The 24,926-nt window shown below is 39.5% G+C and overlaps 1 protein-coding gene across 1 annotated transcript in view; it reads left to right on the top strand.

Annotated features, from left to right (window-relative positions):
- Positions 1 to 19,353, top strand: part of B3GALT1 (beta-1,3-galactosyltransferase 1) — a 64,238-nt gene extending 44,885 nt beyond the window's left edge. Inside the window, exons 2-3 of the mRNA XM_009274884.2 lie at positions 14,243 to 14,281; positions 14,867 to 19,353. Coding sequence (XP_009273159.1) covers positions 15,096 to 16,076 — 981 coding nt within the window. The 5' untranslated portion in view covers positions 14,243 to 14,281; positions 14,867 to 15,095 and the 3' untranslated portion in view covers positions 16,077 to 19,353. The remainder of the gene's footprint in view (positions 1 to 14,242; positions 14,282 to 14,866) is intronic.
- The last annotated feature ends 5,573 nt before the right edge of the window (positions 19,354 to 24,926 follow it).

Raw genomic sequence — 24,926 nt, 5'->3', positions numbered from 1 at the left:
CTGGCTGGGCATTGGTTGGCGGGTGGTGAGCAATTGCACTGTGCATCACTTGCTTTGTGTATTATTATTATTGTTGTTGTTGTTATTATTTTATTTCAATTATTAAACTTTTTATCTCAACCCACGAGTTTTTCTCACTTCTACTCTTCCAATTCTCTCCGCCATCCCACTGGGGGGGGTGCAGGGAGTGAGTGAGCGGCTGCATGGTGCTCAGTTGCCGACTGAGGTTAAACCATGATAAGTTTCCAGTTTAAGTTCAAAGTGATCTCAGGAGAGTCAAAGGATACAAAGAATCTTTAGGTATTGTGAAAACAAATGAAAAAATGAAAAAAGGGAGAGTTATTTTTTTAATTCTCAAGAAGTGCTTGAATTGATTTCCAAAACATCCCAGTCATCGCTGAAATTTAAACCTAAATATTTAATAGGCAAGCAAAGGCTTTTTATTTTATTACTTGTTTGCAATTGATGCAAGAGAAAGAAAGGAGCTGTTTGCTTGGTCTTATTCTGGTAGGAGAAACCTTGGGGCTACTGCTATAGTCTCCGAAGGAAAAAGGGGAGCCCTCAGCTCTCTGATGATCATTTAAGGCAGGAGTGTGGCCGTGAAAAACGAGTCTGCTCTGTTTTGCCCCAGCCTCTCAATTCAGGCTGATGATGCCCCTTAGCTGTGCTGATCCAGGCTTTTGTGTGACCATGAGACAAATCTGACTGGGAAACTGATCTGACTAAAAAAAAAATCATAAAGTATTAATGAATGCATGGATATTTTTGTGGCAGTGCCAGCTTACGCACACACTGGGGCTCTAATTCCCAGGGGCAGATGCAAAGAAATGTTTTCCATCCTGATCTCATGTAGTATTTCTCAGCTACTGAAGCACCCATCTCCAAAAGCAAGGCACAAACAGCTGAGAAGGGGCAAAGTGACCCCCTTTCTCCTCCTCTTGCTCCACCTGCCCACAGGCAGGGATTGTTAATCCCTCTCAGTCACTAAGGGGTTCCTGACTGCAGGGAGGGCCGTGCCCTCCAGGGCTCCAGGCTGGAGGCAAGGGGCTGCCTTGCGGGCAGCCTGGGCTGACCTGAGGACATACAGCCTTGGCCCTGCCATGTGCCCAGCAGCACCCTCCACCGCTCCCCCTTCTTCTGCAGGAGGCATGTGTGGCAAGGGGTTGAGAGGGAGGGGGGATGATCAGGAATAGGGGTTAGGAAAAGTGAAAACATAATTTGACATAAATGATCTCAAAAACTTCCTATGTGGAGTTTAATTGATCCAGGCAGTGGACAGGGGGAGGAATCGAAATGGAGCTCTTTTCCCCAGTTTGTGCATTCACAGAATGAATTAATGCCTTACTGAAAAGGTGATTTGCAGTTGGCATTTCAGGCAGCCTTCCTGCCTGGCTCTGGTATTATTCCCATTGTTGTTCACACAAAGGGGAAATAAACTCAGCCACTTGGCTTCCTTTTCCCTGAAATATATGTCTAAGATCACAGTTTAGAAAGGAAACTAAATGGCAGATGGCAGCATCTTTGCAAAGTACGTGCACTCTGAGCTATACAGACTGGCAAATTAATTTGTTCAAAGAAAAGGACAGAGAGAGCGCTTTTCTTAAGAGTATGAAAGAATAATAAAACATTGAAGTTCTCTTTAAAAGTATTGGGCAGCTCTTAGTTACGTTGTTACCGCATAGCCAAAAGAAACTATCAAGAAATTATTTACAACCCTTTGCTATGGGGCATTATTCTTCATTGCATCAGTAGCAAGAAAGGCTGTTATTTAGAGAATAATTTGAAATATTCTGCATTTAGATTGTTTGTCTTCCGCTCACCTTGAACCACGCAGTATGGAGAGACTTCACTCACCACACCCCAGGCAGGATTGCCTGTCCTCCTTTGTGTACCTGGCAGGGTTTAGCCAGACACCCCCTGCCTCTCCAGCAGCTCTTACCCTGCTTTGAATGAGAGTGCCAGGAAATCAATTATTTTCTCAAGCAGGAGGACAAAGCGTTACTGATGTTTGCATCAATCCTCATGCTTCCTGGCTTTTTCCATATGAGGAGAGTGAGTCAGAGCACACCTTCTTCCCCACTAGATAGAAAGCACCAGAGGAGACACTGGCTGTGTCATCTAACAGACTCCCACGTCAAGCATTCAGTCACTCAGCAAAGCAGTGTTCCTCCCGTGGCCTGTGTGATCCCACAACATTTGGCCCAAAAGCTGCTTTACTGCATTTCATATCATTTTTGCTTCGTGCTGCCTTTGATATCAGAATAGCTGAGAAATAAATGGAACTACAGATTGCAGACTGCTTTAAAGTCTCTTTTGTTCAAGAGATCTCTCAGATTAAAACAATGCTGAAAGGAGACTGCCAAAAGAGAGAGAAGGGTTTAGGATGTTGAGGGAGACCTGCACAGAGTTTAAACATGCTCAGGAGAATCCCCGTTGTTTCCAGCCGTGCTATAAGCCAAACACCTTCCTCCAGAGAAGGTCTGAGTTCATGTTATTTATATGGCAATCTTTTCTGATTCTACTCAAAGACTAAGAACCCCTAAAGTTTGGAAAATGATCAAAAGGAGGGTTTGATCTTATGTTGCTTCTATAAGAAAGAGTTTCCCAGAAGAATGTCTCTTTATGAAACTGCTTTATTTAATTCTTACAAAACCCTGAGGTATGTATCAAGATTTGGACCCTTAACTTGCTTGGCAGATTTTATTACCATATTACCTGCCTCCTTGGGGCATACAGCTGCTCAGTGAGCTTGTGTTTACAAAGCTCTTGAAGGTCCACAGATGGAGAGCTAAGAGAAGCAATCTATATTTTTACACTGTATATTCATGTACCCTCTTTCTCTCTTACGGCTTGGCCTTGAATACATGGATAACTAAGGTATGATATGATTCCCCTTGGGGACAGTTACAGAACATATTTACTGTTTATTGCTTCACAAAGTTGATTTCTATCAGTAGTGCATTATATTCCTATCCAAGCAGAAGCCAACACATCCCAAAGAAAAGTGGGTGATAAAAAGAGAATTTTGTCTGTTGAGCTGCATCAGAATCAAGGCAGACAGCCATCTTTGGCGTCAGTGATGCTAACGGCGCAACGCACCAAGGCAGAGCAACAGAAAGCACTGAGCAACGCTGTATACAAGTTGCTGCATAATCTTCTCTGGAGCGGCACTGTAATCGCATGCTTTACCCATGCCACAGTAGAGTCTCAGTAAAAGTCAAGCTGGGAGGAGGAGGAAGACTGCTTTTCAACTCTGAATATGCCAGAGGCCATCCTTTACATAACACTACTTTGCCTATGTTTTGGTAAATCCTTCGATATAGACAATGAGTCTACATTTACACCTACATCAACCCACTAGGGACCACGCAATTACAGGTGGAGAAGCCAGCTGAAGAGTCTCCAATTATTCTGAGAAGTCACAATTGCAACAGTTACGCTTCCCTAGTCACAATAGGAAAAAGAGAAAGCAAAATGTGCTGGCAGCATGAGCCCACAGAAACGGGCCCTGTTATGTTTAGGGAAAGAAAGACAAACACACGTGCACGCACATTAGGAACAAGTTTGCTTAGCTACTTTCCTAGTTACCAGCCACTGCAAATACCCCTAATTAGGAAGACTCACAGACAAAAGATGTAAAAAATTGGAGTTAGTATTCCTGACTACTCACACAGTTCTTCAGGATTTGAAATTTATGCTCCCTAGTGAAAACTTTAAAAGTACACATGAAGGACATGTCTAATGACATAAGTGATAAAAGTAAGTTGAAACAGGAATTCAGATTTACTCTTTACCAGAATGCAGTTCTTCCTGCAGCTTTATTAGATACCTGAGATTATCAGCCATATTCTGCCCAGCTGGGAGATAAGAGTTATTAACTGAGAAATTCTCATGAACTGTTCATCAATAACAGTTTGTGAGAAAACTTCCTCAATTTTTGCTTACAACAACTCTCATACGGCTCAAGTTAAACTTTGATCTGAGCACAAATGGAAAAGCTGTTAACTGGCTGCTTTCTCCAGAGACACCCAGGTTTCTTTCACTGAGACTAACAGACAATGTTCACAATTTTCGTAAAGGGAATAAAGTGGAAAAATAAAGAAACATTCTTTTGGGGAAGAGGGTGGACTAAGTAGTCATAGGTGATAACCCAGAATGGGTTTACAGTTTAGCTAAGGAGGCAGCAACCCATTTATGATCCCAAACAATATTTTTCAAACTTGTGTCTCAGCTGAGGACACAATTTGATGCACTTTTGAAATATCTTAGAAGAATGAGGACAAATTTACCCTTGTGGATTCACAAGGATATATATTTACCAATTTACTACGGCATGCACTCCTTTATTTGATTCATCAAAAAAACTCCAGTTACTATGAGCCCATTTTTAAATCCTTGCCACAAGAGATATTGCCTCTTGTGTCGAGTATATGTTCTATGAATGTGTAAGCGTAACGTTGTGCAATGGTCCTTTCAACTGCAAGCTTCAGAAAACTAAATGCTGACAAATTGCCTGGGGTCATGTCTGTGAAATGCTCCATATGCACTAGTTGAAAGAGCCTGACAACTACCATGCTCTCAAATGTTAATAGCTTTGCAAAAAATGACCTCTTCTGCAGCTGAAATTTTTCTTGTTCAATCCCCAGTAAAAGTAGGTTTTCATTTAAGTTCGAGCAAAACCCCATCTACCGTTTAGTTATGACAAAGTGAAAAGAAACATGGTTCTTGTCTTCATTGTAAAGGCAATTATATATAGTTAACAGCCAGAAGCGCTGGTCCTCAGCCGAACTAAGCTGTGCTGAGGTCAGTGGGCCTGTGAGCATGTACACCAGCTGATGGTTACACCAGCGCCTTAGCAGGAAAGCACCACTCCATGTATTTAAGGCAAACGGCCAAGCCAATAAAATATCATTCCAGCTCCTTTCAGTGCAAAGAGGAGGCAAATCCCACTTTTCCAAGAGGACTATCCCTTCTCTGTAAAGTAACTTGCTTGGAAAGCCCGGCCAGCACTGTGGGTGCTCAGTGCCGCAGCTGGAGAGGCGCCAGGGGAGCACCCCAGGAATACCTACCAGCTGGAGGGGAGGGGGCACAGCCAGCTGCAGGCAGCCACCACCTGGCTGTGTTATTTGTCTCTGCCAGATTTAAGGTGATGCTATCAGAAAACCATGCCCAGAAAAGTTCCTATAAACTGGGGAATCTCAATCATGACTAACCAATTACCAAAGAAATAAGAAAAAAAAACCCTATGTCTAGGAAATGTTTTTCCTAGAGAAATTACCAAAGAAATAAGAAAAAAAAACCCCTGTTTAAGAAATGTTTTTCACATATTTGAGAATAAGTCATCTGGCTGAAGTATGGGACATATTTTCCACACTGAAGACAAAAGTCATTTGTTTTGATTGGTTGGGGGGGTTTTTTATGTTACAGTTCTGTGAGAGACAGGTGCAATTTTGAAAGCAACAGCTTGTGTTAAATGTATCACAACTACCTCAACAAAGGGAATTAGAAACTTGAAGCTTGGCTTATAAATAGCTCACGGTGACAAATGCTTCACAACATAACTTCACATTAATTACTGTAATGCAAACATGAAAAAAACTGAAGTGCAACCTGTTCCTGGATGGACAGAGCAAGGCTCTGGGACTTCTTCAACATGGGGAATATTTCCAGGGAAAAGAAAAAAAAATGCCCATGTAGCCACAGTGTCACAGCATCCAACAATTTCCTTGGACACCTGATAATATCTAATTTTTTTCTTAAGTAAAAAAAGTTGGAACTATGCTATTATATGATCACCTAAACTCATTGTTTACAAAATTTTCTAGCCTCACTGCTGTGGAAGAAATGAGAAAATAATGTGAATTCTAGCTATTTTTTAGCCTTTTAAAAAAATCTCTATCATTCACAGGTAAAAGATATATAACAATTACAATAAATGTAGGTATCATACAGATACACCCGAGATATGGAAGAATCCCTCCAGTAACTGTGTATCAATAAAAGCTATGCTCTGAGGTTATAAAAATGTACTTATACATAGCAATAATCAATATTTCCAGCCTGAAGTGCCCCCAGTTTTGATGAGGTTAAAAGCAAAGCTCCCCAAGCATCATGCCAGATACCTTAATGGGCAGGTTCAAAACTATTTTAGAACTTTTCCCAGTAAATCCAAAAGTTTTAATCGTTTGTACTTTTCCTCCAATGCCCCGATAGCATGTGAATTATGGGAAGTAGATTCATTATCCAGTTCAATGAGTTATCATCACCACAGACACTGTAAGTGTGATTTCAGGTGTTCCAGTCTTCACATAATTGTTACTCCTCCTTTTTGTGACAAAGATTAATTGAGAATGGCAGTGCCGCTAGGGTAGGCATCTATATAATCAAGGCCACTGTCATCTATTCTTGGTGTCATAAGCCAGACCACCATTCACAGGCATCGCTGTGAATACAAAGGAAATGAAATTGTGAAATTTAAGAAGGTTAAGGCAAGAGCAGCAGTATATTTGATTTCAAACACTATTACTTGAAGGCAATTTAACCTATTGACTCTGATAATAAATTATGTAAAATTGTTTCATGAGTAATAAAGATTTTGTTAAAGCAGTTCTAAAGGTTTTTCCCTTGATTTTTTTAACAACTCAAAGCCTCTTTTTTTTTTTTGTCCTAAACTTTCATTAGATGCAAAATATTGTAACCAATTTGGTGGTGACACGAGCTAAGGAACCTTGCTGTGAGATTTCACAATAGAGCACAGCACAATAGCTAAAGAAAATAATGGTTGGCTATGGTAATTTAACCTATTGACTCTGATAATAAATTATGTAAAATTGTTTCATGAGTAATAAAGATTTTGTTAAAGCAGTTCTAAAGGTTTTTCCCTTGATTTTTTTAACAACTCAAAGCCTCTTTTTTTTTTTTGTCCTAAACTTTCATTAGATGCAAAATATTGTAACCAATTTGGTGGTGACACGAGCTAAGGAACCTTGCTGTGAGATTTCACAATAGAGCACAGCACAATAGCTAAAGAAAATAATGGTTGTGGCTATGGTAACCCGAAGTGAAACACGTTATTTGCATCAGTTTATTACCATACTGAGATGCAATTTACACATTGCTGCTGTAACAGGATGTGATTGATGTAATCACAAATGACCTATCACAACATGAAGTCACAAAGTGTTTTTTAAAATTGTTTCTGAAAGGCATTCATGGGGAAAAAATGCACAGATCTGACACTTGACAGCTCCTGGGCAACTTAAAAAAAAAAAAAGAAAAAGATTTCTGCTTAAAATTATTCTGCTCTCTCAGTTTATGTTCTTCATTTATTCTCTCTCCCCTTTAGTTAGTGCAAAGAATATGTGCTTAAAATGCCTGCTACTGAAGTCAGCAGCAAATCTCCCATTAACAGCATGCGCTGGCTACAGGTAAATCACTTGCAACAGCAATATAACAAGACAGAACTGCTGATTGGCATGTCCCAAGTTCTAATATTATTTTGAGTTGAGTAAAATCTAGCTATTAACCATTCTAGATTAATATCTGACCAAGCGTGGCCAGTTTGCTAAAACTTTAGAAACCCATCCATCTTACAGACCGTCCTCAGGGTCTGGTCTGTCCTTTCATCTCCTCCTGCATGGAGTCAGCTGTGTGATACCGCTGTTGGAGACTTCGGAAAAGACCAGGCTGTCACAAACATACAATGACTATGACCAAGAGAGTTGTTTTAAAAAAATGACCAAAACAGTAAAAGGGCTACTGAAAATGTAATGTTGAGACATGCCAGATGGGATTGAAATTTTTTTGTTTATTTCCTATGAATACCAGATTTTAGGAAATCATACTTTTTTTTCTGGTTAGCAAACCAACTGTGAATGTTTTGCTATTACAAAATACCCAAACCCAGACAGGCACAGCGTCCAGTTTGGACAAGCTTGAATCTTGATCTATCACCACTTTGTCCTCCACCACCAGCACAAGGGATTCTCCAAGGCCAGTTTTATTCAGAGTCAGACTTACCAGAAAGAAAATGCAGCTACAGAAGCTCCACGTAGCCACACCTGGTGCAGACGAGGCTCCTAGTCATCACGAGAGAAGGCAGCTACTCCCCAGTTGTACTGAGGCCAATTGCTATCACCTGAGTCCCTGAGGAGTGCCGGGAGGGGGGCAGGAGAAACAAAATCACTGAACTGTGTATGGCCAGCCTAGCAGCTCTCAAGTCTCTGCTCAGAGAAAGCAGGGAAGCATTTTCTGCATAGAAAATACTTCCTGAGCTGCAAAACTTGGATAGGAATTCACAGCTACAAAGCTCCTGATGTACAAACCAAGCCAGAGAGAAAGGCTGCTCAAACCAACACTGAGATCCCACCTCCGTACACTGCCAGCCAAGGAATGGTCCTTCATGCCAATCTCATGTTTCCTAACCGGTAACTTATCCCAGTCCCCTCAGTCATGGTAAACCTAACATTTGTGTTGATCCAAATTTTCCTAAATATTTCTTTCAACTGTTTGATCTTCTGCAATTGAAAACAGCACTTCACAGCTTAGTCATGGTGGAAACTCTTTACTTTTTAACTTGCAAATTATTTCGTTGAGAAAAAATAGGTGCATAATTCATTCTTAAGCATGAGAAAAAAGCAATGAAAATACAGTTTAATTGTTTTATGTAGGCTGTCTCAGCAGTTCTTGAAAAAGAACAGAAAATCCTGTTTTTATAGATACATTCATTGAAAAAAAATAAAGTGGAAAATACAGAAAAGTCACTTGTGCAGATTTGCTTTCACATAGAGTAACTTTTAAGTCTTAAAAGACTCTGCAGTAGCTCTTTAAAGGTTAGGGAAGTTTTGGTAGCATGGGCACATTTACTGGAAATTCTAAAACTTGCATTTTCCCTATGCAAGACTTAGAAGCTTTAATAAAATTCCCTGATGCACAGTCTTTCCTACTTTTCATTCATATTAAGAGCAGGTAGTAAATATAGAAAAATAATTTATAAATCCCAAATTTATTTCCAGAGATCAATTCTTCAGTTCAGTGATAAAATACAGGATAAACCATCTGCAAATCAGCATTCATGAAAAGAGAACTAATAGTATAAAAGAATCACTTGTGCAAATACTTGCTTTCACATTCAGTTACTGCCTAGGGTAAAGCCCATCATCAATATTTCTGTGAACGAGGAATGATTCTCTATGTACAAACGGCATATGTTAAAACAGCCTGATTTTCAGAAAATATTTGTCCTTGTTGCCTTCAAAGGAAGAGAAGGGAAGCCAGCCTCTTTTAACATATGACAGCTGGGACCCCCCAAAGTGGAAGAACTGATTTTTCTAAAAAACATGGACCTGAAATGAATACTTGTACTTTCCTCCCCTCAACCTGAGACTGTGGCTCCTACATCTATCACAGTCCCTTTCCACATACATTCTAGAGAGGAAGGTCTTCCTTTGCAGCACTGATTTGGTTTCAGGTCCGTTACACCCAGGCACAGCAAAAGCATTTAGAATATTTAAGAAACCTTCAAATGAAGTTGCCAGAGAGGAGCTTGCAATCTCCTGTTAAATCATCTATGCCATCTGTCCAGAATTTCCTCAAGAAATTACTGTGAAAACATACAGCCAAGAACATAACAGCATCCCCAGATTTCTTCATAGATGTGTTCTTAATGTTCAGGATAATTATCTTCTCAACCAGACTCGGTAATAATCACAGACTTTTCCTTAGGTAATTTAAGGACTTCATAAATGGTGAAGACATTTCAGTGTCTTGGTCTATATACAGATGAAAGCCACGATCATAGGAAATTCTTACAAAAATCTCTCTTCAGGGAGAATGAGAAGAGTTTGCTACATTTACTAAATAATTTAGCAGCTGCATTCCCTCTTTTTTTTTTCAGGGAAAAGAATAGGTAAATTTTGGCAGACATGCACACTGTTAGTTTGACTCAGTCGTGCTCTGCCTAACAGGCTCCTGGGTGTCAGGATGAGCAGCTGCAGCCTTCCTTGGCTTCTCACCCGGGGCCATACCCAGGGCTCAGCATCCTGACTGCCTCCACTCAGCACCTACATTATGCCTCAGCAGTAGATTGCGACACAGTATGGATTACAACGATGGCAACACGCCAGGCTTCAAGAGCTGTGGTTTCTATCATGCGCATCCACCGTGATCTAGTTACATTAATGCAACTGCACTTACAAAGGATGGGCTTTCTTGAAAGAAAGAGATCAACAACCTCTCAGCAGAGACAGCAGCATTCCAAAATATTGGCAAAATATTGCAGTTGGCAAGTAACGTTTGCGGAACTCATTTGAAGTCTGCCTGAAAATTGCCCATGAACAGTTAGCAAGATTCTCAAACGTGTTCAGTATCTGGAGGATTATTCTTGATGTGCAGTCAGCTCTTAAAAGGTTTGCTGTGAATACTCACAGTCTCCATCAGGTCAATTACTTACAGAAGTTACACGGTACTGCTTCTGTGCTCCGACGGGGTGGCTTCTCTGGCTTGCACAGCTTGAGCTGCGAATAGCACAATTAAGTGCACAACTTCGAGTCACAATATGGAAACACAACACTAAACATTTGCTTTTTACAATCATCTACCCCACCAAAGCTTGAGCCTTTGATTACTAATAGTATGGCAGCCAGGTTGGGAAAAGAGACAGATTAAATCAAAACAGTTTTAAAAACAAGGATCCAAGAGCTTAACATTGCTGCTGCCCTGCTAAAAAGCTTTCTTTCACCCCACAGAACAGAGGAAAGGAGAGAACACGTCCCTTTGTGCTGCTGTCCCCAAACGTGACAAACCCTATCCCAACACACAAAATCCAAAGCTGATAAAAGCTTTCCGCTGTCCCTGTGACAACCCATATCCTGCTGTTAGAAGGTCTTCAAATTTCAACACCAAATTCAAGAGCATCATGGCAAAACTAAAAAAGAGTCATCCTTATAGTGACAATATACTGAATCCAGCATCAGGACTAGAAACGTAATATGTTAATGAATTTGCTACACATTTTAATATTTAAGGCAGCTTTTGATATATGTACTATTGACTAGGTTTAAAATGTTCTGAAGAACTTCTGGGCAAACTGCTAAAGGAACCACAATAACATGCAGGCATTGACGTGCTTTCAGTTGTTATTTGGATGAAAGTAGTGACCTTAGTTCACATACTTTATTCCTCCTCTTCTTCAAATGAGTAATTAACACAGAAGTTTTAACACACTATAATTTGAGCACATTAATTTTACACTCTGATTTAATTCCCTGTAATTCACATGCTTGATACACAAGTCCCGCATATTGCATGGCTGCAGAGTTTAGTTTCAGGTGACAACACATGGCAAGGAAAAGGTTTGCTGTCACAGACTTTGATAGGGTGAATAATTTTGCAAGATTCCTAGGATTACTCTGTGTTGAAGGTAAGTCTGAGTTAGGCACTTGTTTAGGTCCTTGATGAATTAGCATCATCTTTAATAACAGAATTTGGCACTCTCTGAAATGCTCGACTGCTAAATCATCACAAAATACGTATTTCACCACTTAGTCCATGTTTCCCCATCTAATCAAGCTATATATTTTCTTGCCTGTGCAAGCTAAACGTTATTGGAATCACTGTGCAGGAACAACGTTACCAGAAATAATTTGTAGGAGCATTTGCCCTATGGGCTAAAAAATACACGACATAGCTACTTATCTAACCCCCTCCTCTATGATCCAACAAAGAATGAGAGATCAGTCCTGAAGGTGACAATAATCTCAGCTAAAATAGCAGATCAAGACTCCTCAGCAAATTTTGTATTTGCGCTATTTGCCAATTTTGTTTGTGCTATTTTCTTCCAAATCCGTTCCCCATATATAGCAAAAAGCTCAGGTAAAGCAGGAACGTAAACTTTAAGCAGAGTAGTAATAGCAGACACCCCCATCACAGGAAAGCAGGGAGCTCTCTTTTTGTTTTTCCTCTCAATCTTCCTAAAAAATAATTAAATCTAAAATTTCACTTGTCAGGAAAACTACAGCCAGTTCACTCTTAACCACTTCACCTGCGCTTTGTTCAAAAAAATACCACAGGAATGGTGGAAAACACTCCAAACTGACGAACACCATCTAAACTCTTATTTTAATTTAAAAATAGCAAAACAAACAAACAAAACCCAAACAAACATACAAGAGAAAAAGATAAACTTATTTCAAGAGACAGCAATCCAAGGGCCAATATAAGAAATATTCATCCTGGACAGTTACCTGTAGATTTCATAACTGAGCAAAAAAATTCCCTACAACAGCTTGGAATCTTTCTTCAAAATGGTGTAAGGCTTTTGTTGCTTCTAATCCTTTCAGAGCACACAAGATTGGACATAACAGCCGTGACATTGCTGGACTAAAAAGCTATTTTATGTAATTTTGCAGTTTGTAAGAAGCACTGGTTACAATTTTCCTTCCCTCAGATATCTGCACAGTATTCTGGTAACTAATATGGTAACTAATAACTATATGGTAACTAATACACCCGCCTTTAATAAAGAAAAGATGTAGAAGAATATACACTTTTAGAGAATGCAATATATAGTTTCCTAAAATAATTCATCATATACAGAATATTAGAAATATTTGTGAGACCTTAATGCTCGAGTCCATTAAATACACTGACCTACATAGCTCTCACTCTACATCTCCAATCCATGACTGCTGTATTTCTTTATTAACGCAGTCTTCTAGACCTTACACTCCTATGTTTTCGTTACGTTATGGCATCTCACACTTCGTGTTTTGCCCCGCTGGGGTTTCCAGTGGGGGTGGTTATTGGAGATTCAGAACGAAGCCAGAAAAAAACCCAACCTACCAGACCACGGATGTGTTTTGCCTTTCTCAGAACTGTGTCCCAGTGACCCCAGCAGGACACATCCTCTCTCCAGACATTACAGTAGCATTTGTGTATATATTTATCACAACTGTATTTATTTACAAGGATGTACATGTGCATGCCAAGATCATTGTGTTCTGCAGTCCTATGGGGCAATTAAAGGCCTCACTTAAATATACTGCTCCCAAATGTTTACTGCTACTGCTTCGTGGGAAAGATCACAAACCCCAAGTCCTGTGACAAGTAGCAAAGGAGATCACGGTCACCCTCTACCTCATTAAATTGCCCCAGTTATAGGGCAAAACTGATTGAAAGAGAAAGCTCTGAAACAGGCCACAAATTCACATTTTCCTATTTCGTGGAAGGGGAGAGAGGTATGCAGATTCTGGTCATTAAATAGCTAAAAGTGCATGTAATGACGACTAGCAAGGACAGTGCTAGCTGTAAGAATCTATAAGGATAGTATAGTCTGTATATATTTAGCAAGTGTTAAGATTGTTTCTCTGCTGTTTTTACACCTCAGTGTGATACAGTAACACAGGATAACAGTCCTTTAACTCTGATAGCCTCCCTGGGGGGGGCCCTGCCTGCACAAACCCTAAGCAACAGATCACCTGGCAGGGGACCCTGCCACAGGGTCACATCCAGGGCCACACTCTCATCTGCTTTTGAAGAAAGGAAAAAGAGACCGTACATATCCAACGTGGGGGAGGTGCAGGCTCCTTAAAAAACATTTTGATGTAAACCAAGCAACGTGTCAAAGAGGTGTGGAAACAGAAAGGACCTTTCTAAGACAGAGCTTCTATCTTTTAATCTGAATCCATATATGTTTCGTTCTACCCAAAGTAAATATTAAATATTTCAAAGACTCTTGCATAAACCTCATCTGTTGCATGCTTCTACTATCCTTTAGCTCTGAAGCAATGGCAAAACCCAGGAACGTGGAGCCTACAGGCACTCTCCACCTACTGGTGTGCCTTGGAGGAGGCAGCACTGATCCAGCAGGCTTCATGCAGCTTGTCTCATTTCCATGAAATGATGATAAACAGAACTGCTTCCCAGGAAACATGCTAAGAGCAAAGGAAGCTTCAGGGCTGGCACATTCCCTGGATCCAGGGAAGCCTCAAAGCTCCCCGGTGCCAAAGGCAGGACTGGCACAGCAGCGGGGAAGGGCTGCCAGTGCAAGAACCCTGGCTGGGTAGGCAAGTGCTCTTCGCTCTTGGCACGCCGGCCAGCAAAGTGACACTGTTAATAGGGTGCCATCGTGATTTATCTTATGTGGTATACAAATGATGTTTGCTCATGAAAAGTAAAGACTGGTTTGTGGGGAGAGGAGAAGGAAGCCAACAAGAATAACTGAACTGTGTTAATTTATTTCTAGACTTTTATGGAGTCTACTCGGGCGCTGATCTTTACATGGGTAAGACAGCATATGTATCTCTCTTTCTCTCCTGTACCTTTACTAATCGGTCCCATTCTGTCTGATTTCTACCAAAGCGTGCTCTTGTTAGCTGGGCAGACATTAACAACATTCAGACCAAATGGGATCTGTAGGTATTCACATGCATGGTTGCCACCGATGCTATTAATTCTAAGATAAAGTACATTTTCATTCTTTAAATAATTTTTAAATGTTCCATGGCATATTTTGGAAGATTGTCCAGAAAAAAATGCTAGGAAGCAAGAAAATGCTAGAAACCAGAAAATTATTTTCATATACCTTTAAAATTACCTGAATAGCCAACATGCTATGCATGCTCAACTTTTTTTATGTATTATCATCTATGAGAAATTATCAATCATAAAAGCATTACTTCAGTTATACTGCTATATTCTAGTATACGATCTTGCATTATGGTACCTCATGAGGAGAAAAAAAAAAAAAGATATCCAAGAAATGCATTAAGACACTTAGCTTATTAACGGCCAGTCATATTTAAGCTCATTTTTCTTGCCTTAGGCTTTTATGATCTAGCAATAGAAAATTTTTCTTCATATTTTTCAGAAATAACAGAAAATTCCAAGAAATGGAAGTCGCTGCTAGTAAAAGAAGAAAAGCTGAGTATCATCAGGGTTAATAGCTCCTATTTGAGATCCATGAATGATTACAGAGTTACTTTTCTATATCGAACTTTCAAGTTTCATTAATAATATGCTGCCTCTCTGGGACGCAGGTGTGCTCATGGTACGAAGGCTATTTATTCATCATACAGAATAGAAGAGCTAGAGGAACAATGGCTTCAAAGGTCTCATGCTTATATGTTTTGACAGTAGTTTGTTGGGCAAGCGCTCTTTGGTACTTAAGTATAACTCGCCCTACTTCTTCCTACACTGGCCACAGACAGCTCAGTAGCATATCTATAGCCAGAAAAAATGTTTCCTTTGGCAACATAAGAACTCGACCTATAAATCCACATTCCTTTGACTTTCTTATCAACGAACCCAACAAATGTGAGAAGAGTGTCCCTTTCTTGGTCATTCTTATCAGCACAACTCACAAAGAGTTTGATGCAAGGCAAGCCATTCGAGAAACATGGGGAGACGAAAACAACTTTAAAGGAATTAAAATCGCCACGCTATTTCTTCTCGGAAAAAATGCAGATCCTGTGTTAAATCAAATGGTAGAGCAAGAAAGCCAAATTTTTCATGACATTATTGTGGAGGATTTTATCGACTCTTATCATAACCTCACTCTGAAAACGTTGATGGGGATGAGATGGGTAGCAACGTTTTGTTCAAAAGCAAAGTACGTTATGAAGACAGACAGTGATATTTTTGTAAACATGGATAATCTTATTTATAAGCTGCTCAAACCTAACACCAAGCCAAGGAGAAGGTACTTCACAGGTTACGTTATAAACGGAGGACCAATAAGAGATGTTCGCAGTAAGTGGTACATGCCAAGAGATTTGTATCCCGACAGCAATTATCCACCCTTCTGTTCAGGCACCGGCTACATATTTTCAGCTGACGTAGCAGAACTGATTTACAAAACCTCCCTTCATACCAGACTTCTTCATCTTGAAGACGTGTACGTTGGACTCTGTCTTCGGAAGCTGGGCATTCACCCCTTCCAAAACAGTGGCTTCAATCACTGGAAAATGGCTTACAGCTTGTGCAGGTACCGCAGGGTGATCACAGTGCACCAGATAACACCGGAAGAAATGCACAGAATTTGGAATGACATGTCCAGCAAGAAACATCTTAGATGTTAAGATTTTTACAGATGTAAATACCTTTTTTTTTTTAATTTTGTTTAGCGTGGTTATTTTTTGACAAAGCGATCTGCTGATTTACAGGTTAAACTGTGGGATATTAACTGTGAGAGGACTTTTAATGACTGATTTTTCATTCTCATTTTGACTACTGGTTTACAGATTTCAGGCTCTTTTCATAAGGACATTACACCAACCGAAAGCATCGAGTCAAACCTCAGATTTTTTATATTATCCTCTATCACACATATCAGCTCCCGCATCTGCGTGTAAAAGGACAGTAATAAACTATCATGAGCTGCTTAACAGTTTATGCCCCGGCCTCTGAGATAAGACTCAGGCCCTAAGAAATGAAGAATTACAAATATACTTTTATTCCTTTTTTGACACCCTACAACCATCTTTATTTAGAGCTTTGTTAATAAATTGAGCGGTACACATTTGCACTGACCTTATACACCTATCTTGACATGTATATTTTATAGTACAATGTGTGCAATTCCCAAACAGCTTACTGTTAGTATAACAGCAGAATTTAGACAGGTAAGAACATCAAAGTCTCATAGGCCTTAGAAACAAACCCACACACTGAAGTATATTTTTATCCACCAAATGGTATTCCTTTAAATTATTTCAGAAGATATGCCATTTCTTTCCACTGCCTAAAGTAGCCCCTAAAAGATCTAATACAATTTTAAAATGAAGTAGAATCTGTAGGTGAAATAAGACAGGAGATGTATGAAAAAAAATCTTAAAAATACATGATAAAAGTATGAATATCTTTTAAGTTCAAAGCAAGTGCAATGTTTCTCATTAGTATCAGTAGGTCTCTTCATTAAGCATCTTGCATAGCAATATATAATTATATTGAACAATAAAAGTGTCAATAAGCAGCGTATTTCTTCAACATCAGTCAGTGCGCTATTTACCTAAAATAAAGTAACACAAAAGCAGCTTTTTGGGTAAGCTCTACTTTTTGCTACAGCACATATATGAATGAGATTCTACCAGATTTTTAATAGTGTAGAAAAGTAGAATTTTGTCAAATAAATGAATGGAATCAATTTTCTGTTGATTGGGCAGAGTACATAACAGTTATGTACAACTTTCACTGCAAAATAGAGGGCTTTTAAGAATGACCTATTAAAGAAAAACAAATTCTACAAATTCTGTTACAAATCTGCAGCTCCCAGGTTACTCATCACAGAGCCAATACTCACGGATGTCCCACTCAAGAGATCCCCAAAACATGAGACAGAAATCAAATACACAAGATTTCATTCAAGTTTAATAATGTGCTTATGTGTTTTGAATATGAATGTTAATGAAGTGTCATGAAAATTATTTCCTGAAAAATTCTTCGATAAATTCAAGCCATTTCTGTTCAGCACCACCTTCTAACAAAGCTAAAATATGACATTGCTCAGCTAATAACTTGGAATGAAGAATTCATAGACAAGTTAAAGATACAAATCTCACCAAATATATTATTAGCTGCAGATTACTCATACCATCCACAGCACACACGAAAGCCTCATTCATTTCAGCTGGCGTTATGTGTAACATATAAAAAACTGTTAAGTCTGTATGTTATTCAGGATGTCTATAAAGTTGTCAGAAATTAACTGAATAAGAATTTAAAGGAAAACTCTGACCTGATTTTGCCATAGGTGTACACAGCACTTTACAACAGTAACAGAGGAATGAAGATGCTACCCCAAAAGGTTTGCAGTTTCATGACAAATTGTTAGTCTTATTCACAGATGCAGCATTATCATTGTGAAAGGAACTACTTGTAAATAAGGTAAAGCGTACCTGGCCTTCAAGCCACAAGCAGTAGTAGGCGTCTCAATCAAATCTACTTCAGATCGAAAGGTAAAGCTACGCAACAGATAGCCCAGGAGTTACTGCTAATCAACAGGAGCTTGTGCATCCTTCATAAATGAAAATCAGTAATTTTATATAAAAATACTGAATCTCTTACAGCATAATTAAGATTTATCCTTCCCTAGTTGACCTAGTCCTTATTAAAGTTGCTCTTGCTTCCTGTCAAACTTGGAACTCTAGCTAAACAAGATTCAACTAATTGCATAGATGAATATATAACACATACACACACTGATTGGGCGAAGTTTAGCTTTCCTTACCCAAGCCCCAGAATATGCGGTTTAGGAAGGGAAACGAGGGTGGAATTCATCCCCAGCCCTCAGGTAAATCGGACAGATGGATGCCGTCCTACCGGGAACACACTGTAATAATTTCAACCTACAGGCTGCAATCACTTCTGCTATCCCTCTGCACTGTGCAGTTACTTGGGGTTTCTGAATCCACAACCGAATGGATTTGGTGGCCTTACTTCTCCTGCTGACGCTTCTGTGGCCTTTGGTTAGTAACCAAGAGGACAGCAGGGCTCCCAATCCAGATACCTCAGGGCTCGAGTAGCATGGTAGCCTTGAATTTCTCCTCGTACAAGTAGACTGCATTAACGACTGGAAGGTACACCTGGAAAATAGTATCTGAAAAAAATGTATTTCCTGCCATTTATAAATAGATAGATCTTCAACAGAAATGTAAATGTTCATCTTGGAACTGATGTACATATTTCTAAGGCATTTTCTTCTGTCTTCAGCTGTATATATATGTAGAGTCTGCTTGCTACGTAGCATTCTGTTATGCATGGAGCTGAGTTAGGCATTATATTTGTCCCGTGTTTCAGGAGCCTTAAGCATGTGTGCCCTAACTTTTGAATGTACAAGATTTTTTTTTTCTTTTATTGTCAAGTGAATTTAAAAGAACACAACAAAACCCTAATTTTCTATTAATTTTCTCATACTAGACTTCACTAGCTTGTTACACTTACATAACAGGTGTATTATTTTCTCTTTGCTCAGAAATTGCAGTATTGCAACCTGGAGCTAGAAAGGGAGTGATACATCTGCTCATAGGGACAGCTTACTGTCCCTTCCACCCAGTAGCATTTGTGCCACGTGGGGTACTTTTAACAAACAAGTGTTCGCATTGGGCTTCCTTTAATCAAAAGAAATATTTATGTTACTTAAAGGTCATTTTGTTTCACTAGGCATGGGACAAATGACAACTTGGTTAAGACATGCTGGCTTCTAGTCACTTCAAAAGTATGACTATAATCACATTTTTATTCCAACACATACATGAACAAAGCACATTGAGCAAAGAAGCTAGGGGGGAAATGCCTCTCTTAAGGAGGAATTTTTCACAAAAGCTTTTTTTTTTTTTTGCTAAAACTGTGAGAGTATTTAAACAGAAGTTTCAAGGTTAATTTTCCATCTTTCCTAATAATAATAACAACAACAACTATCAGTTTTTATTCTCTATTGGGATTTTTTTTGTCTTTATAATGTAGGCAATGGCAGCAATTTGTAAATGAAGAGTGTGATTAACTAGAAAAATCTTGTCAACAGTAACCGAACTTTAGGTGTATCATTATATATGACTGGCTGTACTTATGTATTTATTTGTCTAAATTGTATATATTGCTTTATCTATATAGTGTCTGTAGGAGTGCTTTCTTTTAGATTAAAGTATTATTTACAGTTTTGTGGGATTGCCAGCAAAGCTGCTAATCAAGATACTATTTTTTTGTATCAATGTCAAATAATAAAAAAAAATTAAGAACAAAGTCAAAAGAAAAACGGAAGGTGTCCTGTACAGTTTTCTTCTTCACTTCTTTCTAAAGATGTAAATGGTATTATCTGAAGACACAGTGTCAGTGAATAGGCTTATTTGTCATAAGAAAGAATATTGTGCTGTAAAAGCAGATTTTAAAAAAATAATTGGAAAAATAAACACAACAAAAATATTACTTTTATTCATTATTTGTGCAACAACTCCTTCAAGCTGATGTCCACACTAATCAGGTGTACCTCTTCATTTGACTCCAAAGACTTAATCTTAAAACAGCTATGGCAACATTTGGCAAATTAGCAGATGGGTTCATCATCTGCTTTGCCCTATTCAGCTGCTTTGGCATCCCCAGCTAACGAGACCGAAGTTTGGCAGTTCTAAGGCGGCAAAGCCATTTGACTCCCTTGGCCCTGCAACATGATTCTTCCGCTACCTCCATGGTACCTTAATGCGTATGCTTGCAGCCATCAAAAGCTACACGCAGAAGAAAGAGAAAGCACAAATGTCCCAAACCCCACATTTCATAAAACCACAATAAACTCACTTTGAAGTCGCTGTGTGACCACCAGGAGGGTACCCACACAGAGGGAAGGGGTCCTCCCCTGGCCTCTCAGAGCCATATGCTGACAAAGCCTTTTGCTTCCCCAGGCCCCCCAAAAGCAGCAGGAAATAAACGAAGAATCACAATCTGCATACACCCAGATTATCCAGTTACTCTCATGTAGCGCTCGTCTCCCAGTACAAGTATTTTAAGATGCTGTTTTGTCCAGTAGGAAGGCCTGGGTGACCTTAGCCTTCACATCAAAATAAAAAAAACCCACAAAACAAAATAACATAAAAGCAGGACAGAGACCCTTTTCTTGTAAGCACTAGTCAGAATAATTACGCTCTCTCCATTCTCCCCTTTGCAGTTTCCTATGTAGAATGAAATATCTAACCTCTTTGACTACTGGTTTCAGAGCTCAACAACACAAGCTCATTCATGAAATTGGTGGGAAAACAAACACACACCCCTGAGAAGAAACGTAGCTTTTGCAAACCAAAGTGTATTTTCTTTGGGTCACCTGTTTCAGAAGCAGCTGAAGCCTGCTAGAGTCCTCAGGCATCCCGGGAGTGTCTGCAGCAACCTTACAAATCATAATGAGATGCTTTAAAACAACTAAGAATTTCACATACAGTAAAAACCCCTCCAATCATGTTCATTTTTCTCGTTTTCACCATAGCAGCCTGTCTAATTGCAACACTTGCATAGTGTTTAATTAATATACAGCTTGGAGATATATAGATATTAGCACTAGTAGGGTGGATTTCATGTAGCTTGATTATCTTAATTACAAGCATTCTATTTTCTCATTTACTTAATTGATTGTCATAGATTTCCAGAGAAATTTGCACTGCCCTAAGTGAAAACAATATGTAAAAAAGCCTTTTTAAAACTGCTGAAGCTGGCCTATTCAAGCAGCAACATGCCAGAAAAGGAGATCTGTATGACATGAAACATTGTACTGAATAATATCTGCTTACTTTTCTCTTGTTAAAAATAGGAATTTATGAAATGGAATAAGAGGAGTAATCTGGGAAAAAAAATGAATATGCCTTATTGATTCAACTGGACCTGTAATAGAGTTGTCTCAAGTATGTCCTCTGATGACATGCCTAACGCAGGAAAAACAGATCCATTTTTCTGCCAGGTCTGCGCGTTAGCTGACTTTACATTATAGCTCTGCCTCACCTGAAAGAGCTGAGGAGAGCAAGAGGCGATTTATTTGTCATGCTAGATTTATCCTTGAGCATTTATTCTGCAAAGGCAGTGAGTGTTACATATCAAGCTGCGCAGAATTATGTGCAATGGTTTTGTAATGCAGACAGCTTTTATTTGAGGGAAGCAAATATCTCGAACTTGAGGTGTGCTAGGTAACACCTACGATATCTGCTGCTAAGTCAAGAGTATCAAGAATAATTCCAATCCTTACGTCCCTTTTTCCTTTAGGAGTTCCTTTCTCTGGCCTGTTTTCTAGCATAACCTCTTTCCTCACAGAGAAAGCAGACCTCTCGGGCACCTTAGTATAAGCAGTAAAAGCAAGGGGGAAGCAGAGAGCTCCCTACAGTATCATTAGGGAAGTGCTAGTAGGCCCAGAGTACAATATAATTTAGCATGACATCCATCCTCTTTTGGCAATAAAGATAGCAGCCATGTAAGTGAGTTAAGCCTTAACCAGCGCCTGGACTCATCCATCTTGATACAGCAGCCATCGGGCTCTAAGTGCATCATGCTCAGATCATGCATTGATTCTTGCTTAGCATAAGACATTCATAGGAACATCTTAAAAGAAAAGTGGTGCCAAAGAGTAACAAGAGCAGAAAGGGATAAAACATTTTGAAACATTCTAAGACTTTTGATTACTTATTTAACTGCATTAAAATCCCTCCTCAAAAAGAATCTTCTATTGTGAGAAGTTTCAACAGTTACCCATTATCTATCAGATCTTATCCTCATACATATTCAGGGACGATGAAGTAAAACATTGGTCTCCATTATCTGCCGTACCACAGACTGCATTTGGATTGAGCTACGTGAGGCAAATCAGATTTGTTTCAAGTCACAAGCCCCATCAGTTTCAATGGGATATATGCCTGTTTACAAAGGGCTAAATTTCATTCTCTGTGTCCAACTTGGGTCTTACTCCCACTCACAGTGAAATCAACTGGTATATCATCAAGGTTTCTGGGGAAGAACACTGTATTCCAGGGCAGTACTTCACTCACCAGAAACTACAACTCTTATCAAATGCAAGCAGGAAGATAAAGCAAGTAGCCATCTCTCCAATTTCCCATTAAGCTTACTCCTTATGAAGGCAAAGTAGAACATGAGACCTATGGGTTTATAACCTGCGCAATGAAAGCAGGCATATAACGCGAACTCTTGACAGGAGAGGGCTCTGTGCTGAGTAATCTATCACCTGGCTCTCTGCCAGTTCACGAATGTGTTATATTCTGCTCATAAAAAGTCTGTTTGGCAGCACTAACAAATACATGCCACTGGCAAGAGCAAGAGACCCCCACACAGAGCCATACCTATTTCTTGCAATTGCTCCTTTTTCATTCCCTACACAGCTTTTATTTTTGCAGTCATTTCATCGGAGAAAAAAGGGTGGTACAATGATGCCTCTCCTAAACCTCATTCATCTGGAAGAATCCCAAAAACCTAATTTAGGATAATTTTCTTCCCCCTTGATAATGAGACAAGTATAGATGGTCTTTTCAAGTTGGCATCAGGACTTACTGGTATCCCTGCAGCTCCTCGCCTCCATTCATCAGAGCAGTCACTACACTGAAAGCTTTTGGTATGGACCCCTTCTGGCTCTAGTCTCTTACCTTAAAACAACGGTAAACCTCCTCCCTTTTCCCCGTGCTCAGACAGCTCTTCATTTAGTGTAGTTCCAGCACCCAAAGAGCTCCCCCTCCACACTCACGTGCCCTCACCATCACCACAGCTGCCCCGTCTCACAGAGCAGACTCCAGCCATCAGCAGGTCCTTCAGCTGTGGCTTAGCCCTCAACACATTCCTCTTCCCTATCTCTCCTCCTTCCGCCAGCAAGCCCTGGAAAGCTGTCACCTGCCTGCTTTCCTGCTATTCTTTCTTCTCCTTGCAGGACTGTTTACTTCTCTCCATTATTAATTTCTAACAAAACCGAGACTTGCACATGGTCTGCCAGTCCCAACTTAAACCCTCTACCGTAAGGTAGGACGGACACCTTCACTTTCCACTACATCCTTCTCCTCCCTTTCTTTTCCCCACTTCAGCTTTTTGCTTGATTTACAAAAATCTCTTTAGCCTCACTCCATTTTTCTGCACTTTTAATCTGTTTCAATCTGGTAACGTTTCCCTGTTGTTTCCATCACTCTTTCCATTTTCCTAATGCGCTTCTACAGATCACAGCATCCTCCCACATCTAATGTATCCATCCAAACCAGCCACAAAAATAAGAACACAGAGTTTTATGAAGACATGGTCCCTACCTGAAGGGTTTTACAGTCCTACACTGTCCAATGCCTGGCAAAATGAATTCAGTAAATTTTGGAGGACGAGTAGCCCTTGAAAGAGTTCCTTCAAGAACCTTTTCTTTGGTATTGCCTGGTCTAGTTTTAGGTGTATGGAAACAACAGGTCCATCATCTTTCATCTTACCTCTGCTTGCAGAGATCATTGTACAGCCTAACAGATCTTGCTATCACACACTTTTTTTTCCCCCTTATTCCTTTTACCTTTCCTCACATAACCTTGAATAGCTCATCAGAATTCAAAACAGCATTTTTTCACACTTCATTTTAACTTCCATTTAATGAAGTATACCTTATTCCATAATTTCAATGTTTTAATCTATCTGCTTCTGTTCCCTATGTTGCCTCCACTTTCCTCGTAGCTTTCTAAAAGACATCCGGCACTGAACCCATTACAAGTGCATTTGCATGAAGGCTGAGCACAGCAGTACTTTTCTGTGTCCCTGTTTTTGAGGTATCAATGACCGCATTATTGGATTAGTTTCACCAGACAGGACAGCTTGTCTTATATTATCACATTTAATGCAGAAAATTAACTTCTGCTAGCATCTGGAACAGACAGCAAGTCTAGAGGGCTAGAGCAGCTATCGACGTGGCAGGTGTCAACATACTCATGCTATTTTTAAAAGTACCTAGTTAATGAACTTTCTTTAAATAGAACACCATTTCCCCTCACAAAGGCCACAAAAAGGTCCAGATCATTCAGGAGAAAGTCATCGAGGAGCACTGAGACTTTTTATTATGTTTGCCATCACTTTGGAACCACTTATTTAGCTTCCAGTTTATCAAGTTTTAGTTGCAGGATAGTTTATGAAACAAAGTATTGCTGCCTCTGGGGAGTGGTATCCTGTACAGATGAGGCTGACTTGGTACTTCCCGAGCACCATTTTATTCTAGCCAATTACAGCATATCTGTACTTTGAATTACAAACTCAGCTGATGCGAAGGTTGATGATAGGCTGCTTTAATTGGTCATTAAAAGCCAGTATTATTTACTGCCTTGTTACTTGGATTCAGCATTTCTACACATGGGGATAAAACTAATGGGCTAGAATAAAGAATATATACAGCATGTAATTAAAATTACATTTTTTAATAGAGGAACATACATGCACACAATGCAAGT

Source organism: Aptenodytes forsteri, unplaced genomic scaffold (genome assembly GCF_000699145.1).
Source record: "Aptenodytes forsteri isolate BGI_AS27 unplaced genomic scaffold, ASM69914v1 Scaffold255, whole genome shotgun sequence".
Lineage (NCBI taxonomy): Eukaryota > Metazoa > Chordata > Aves > Sphenisciformes > Spheniscidae > Aptenodytes > Aptenodytes forsteri.
The sequence above is the reverse complement of the archived record's forward strand: the minus strand, read 5'-3'. Positions and strand labels throughout refer to the sequence as shown.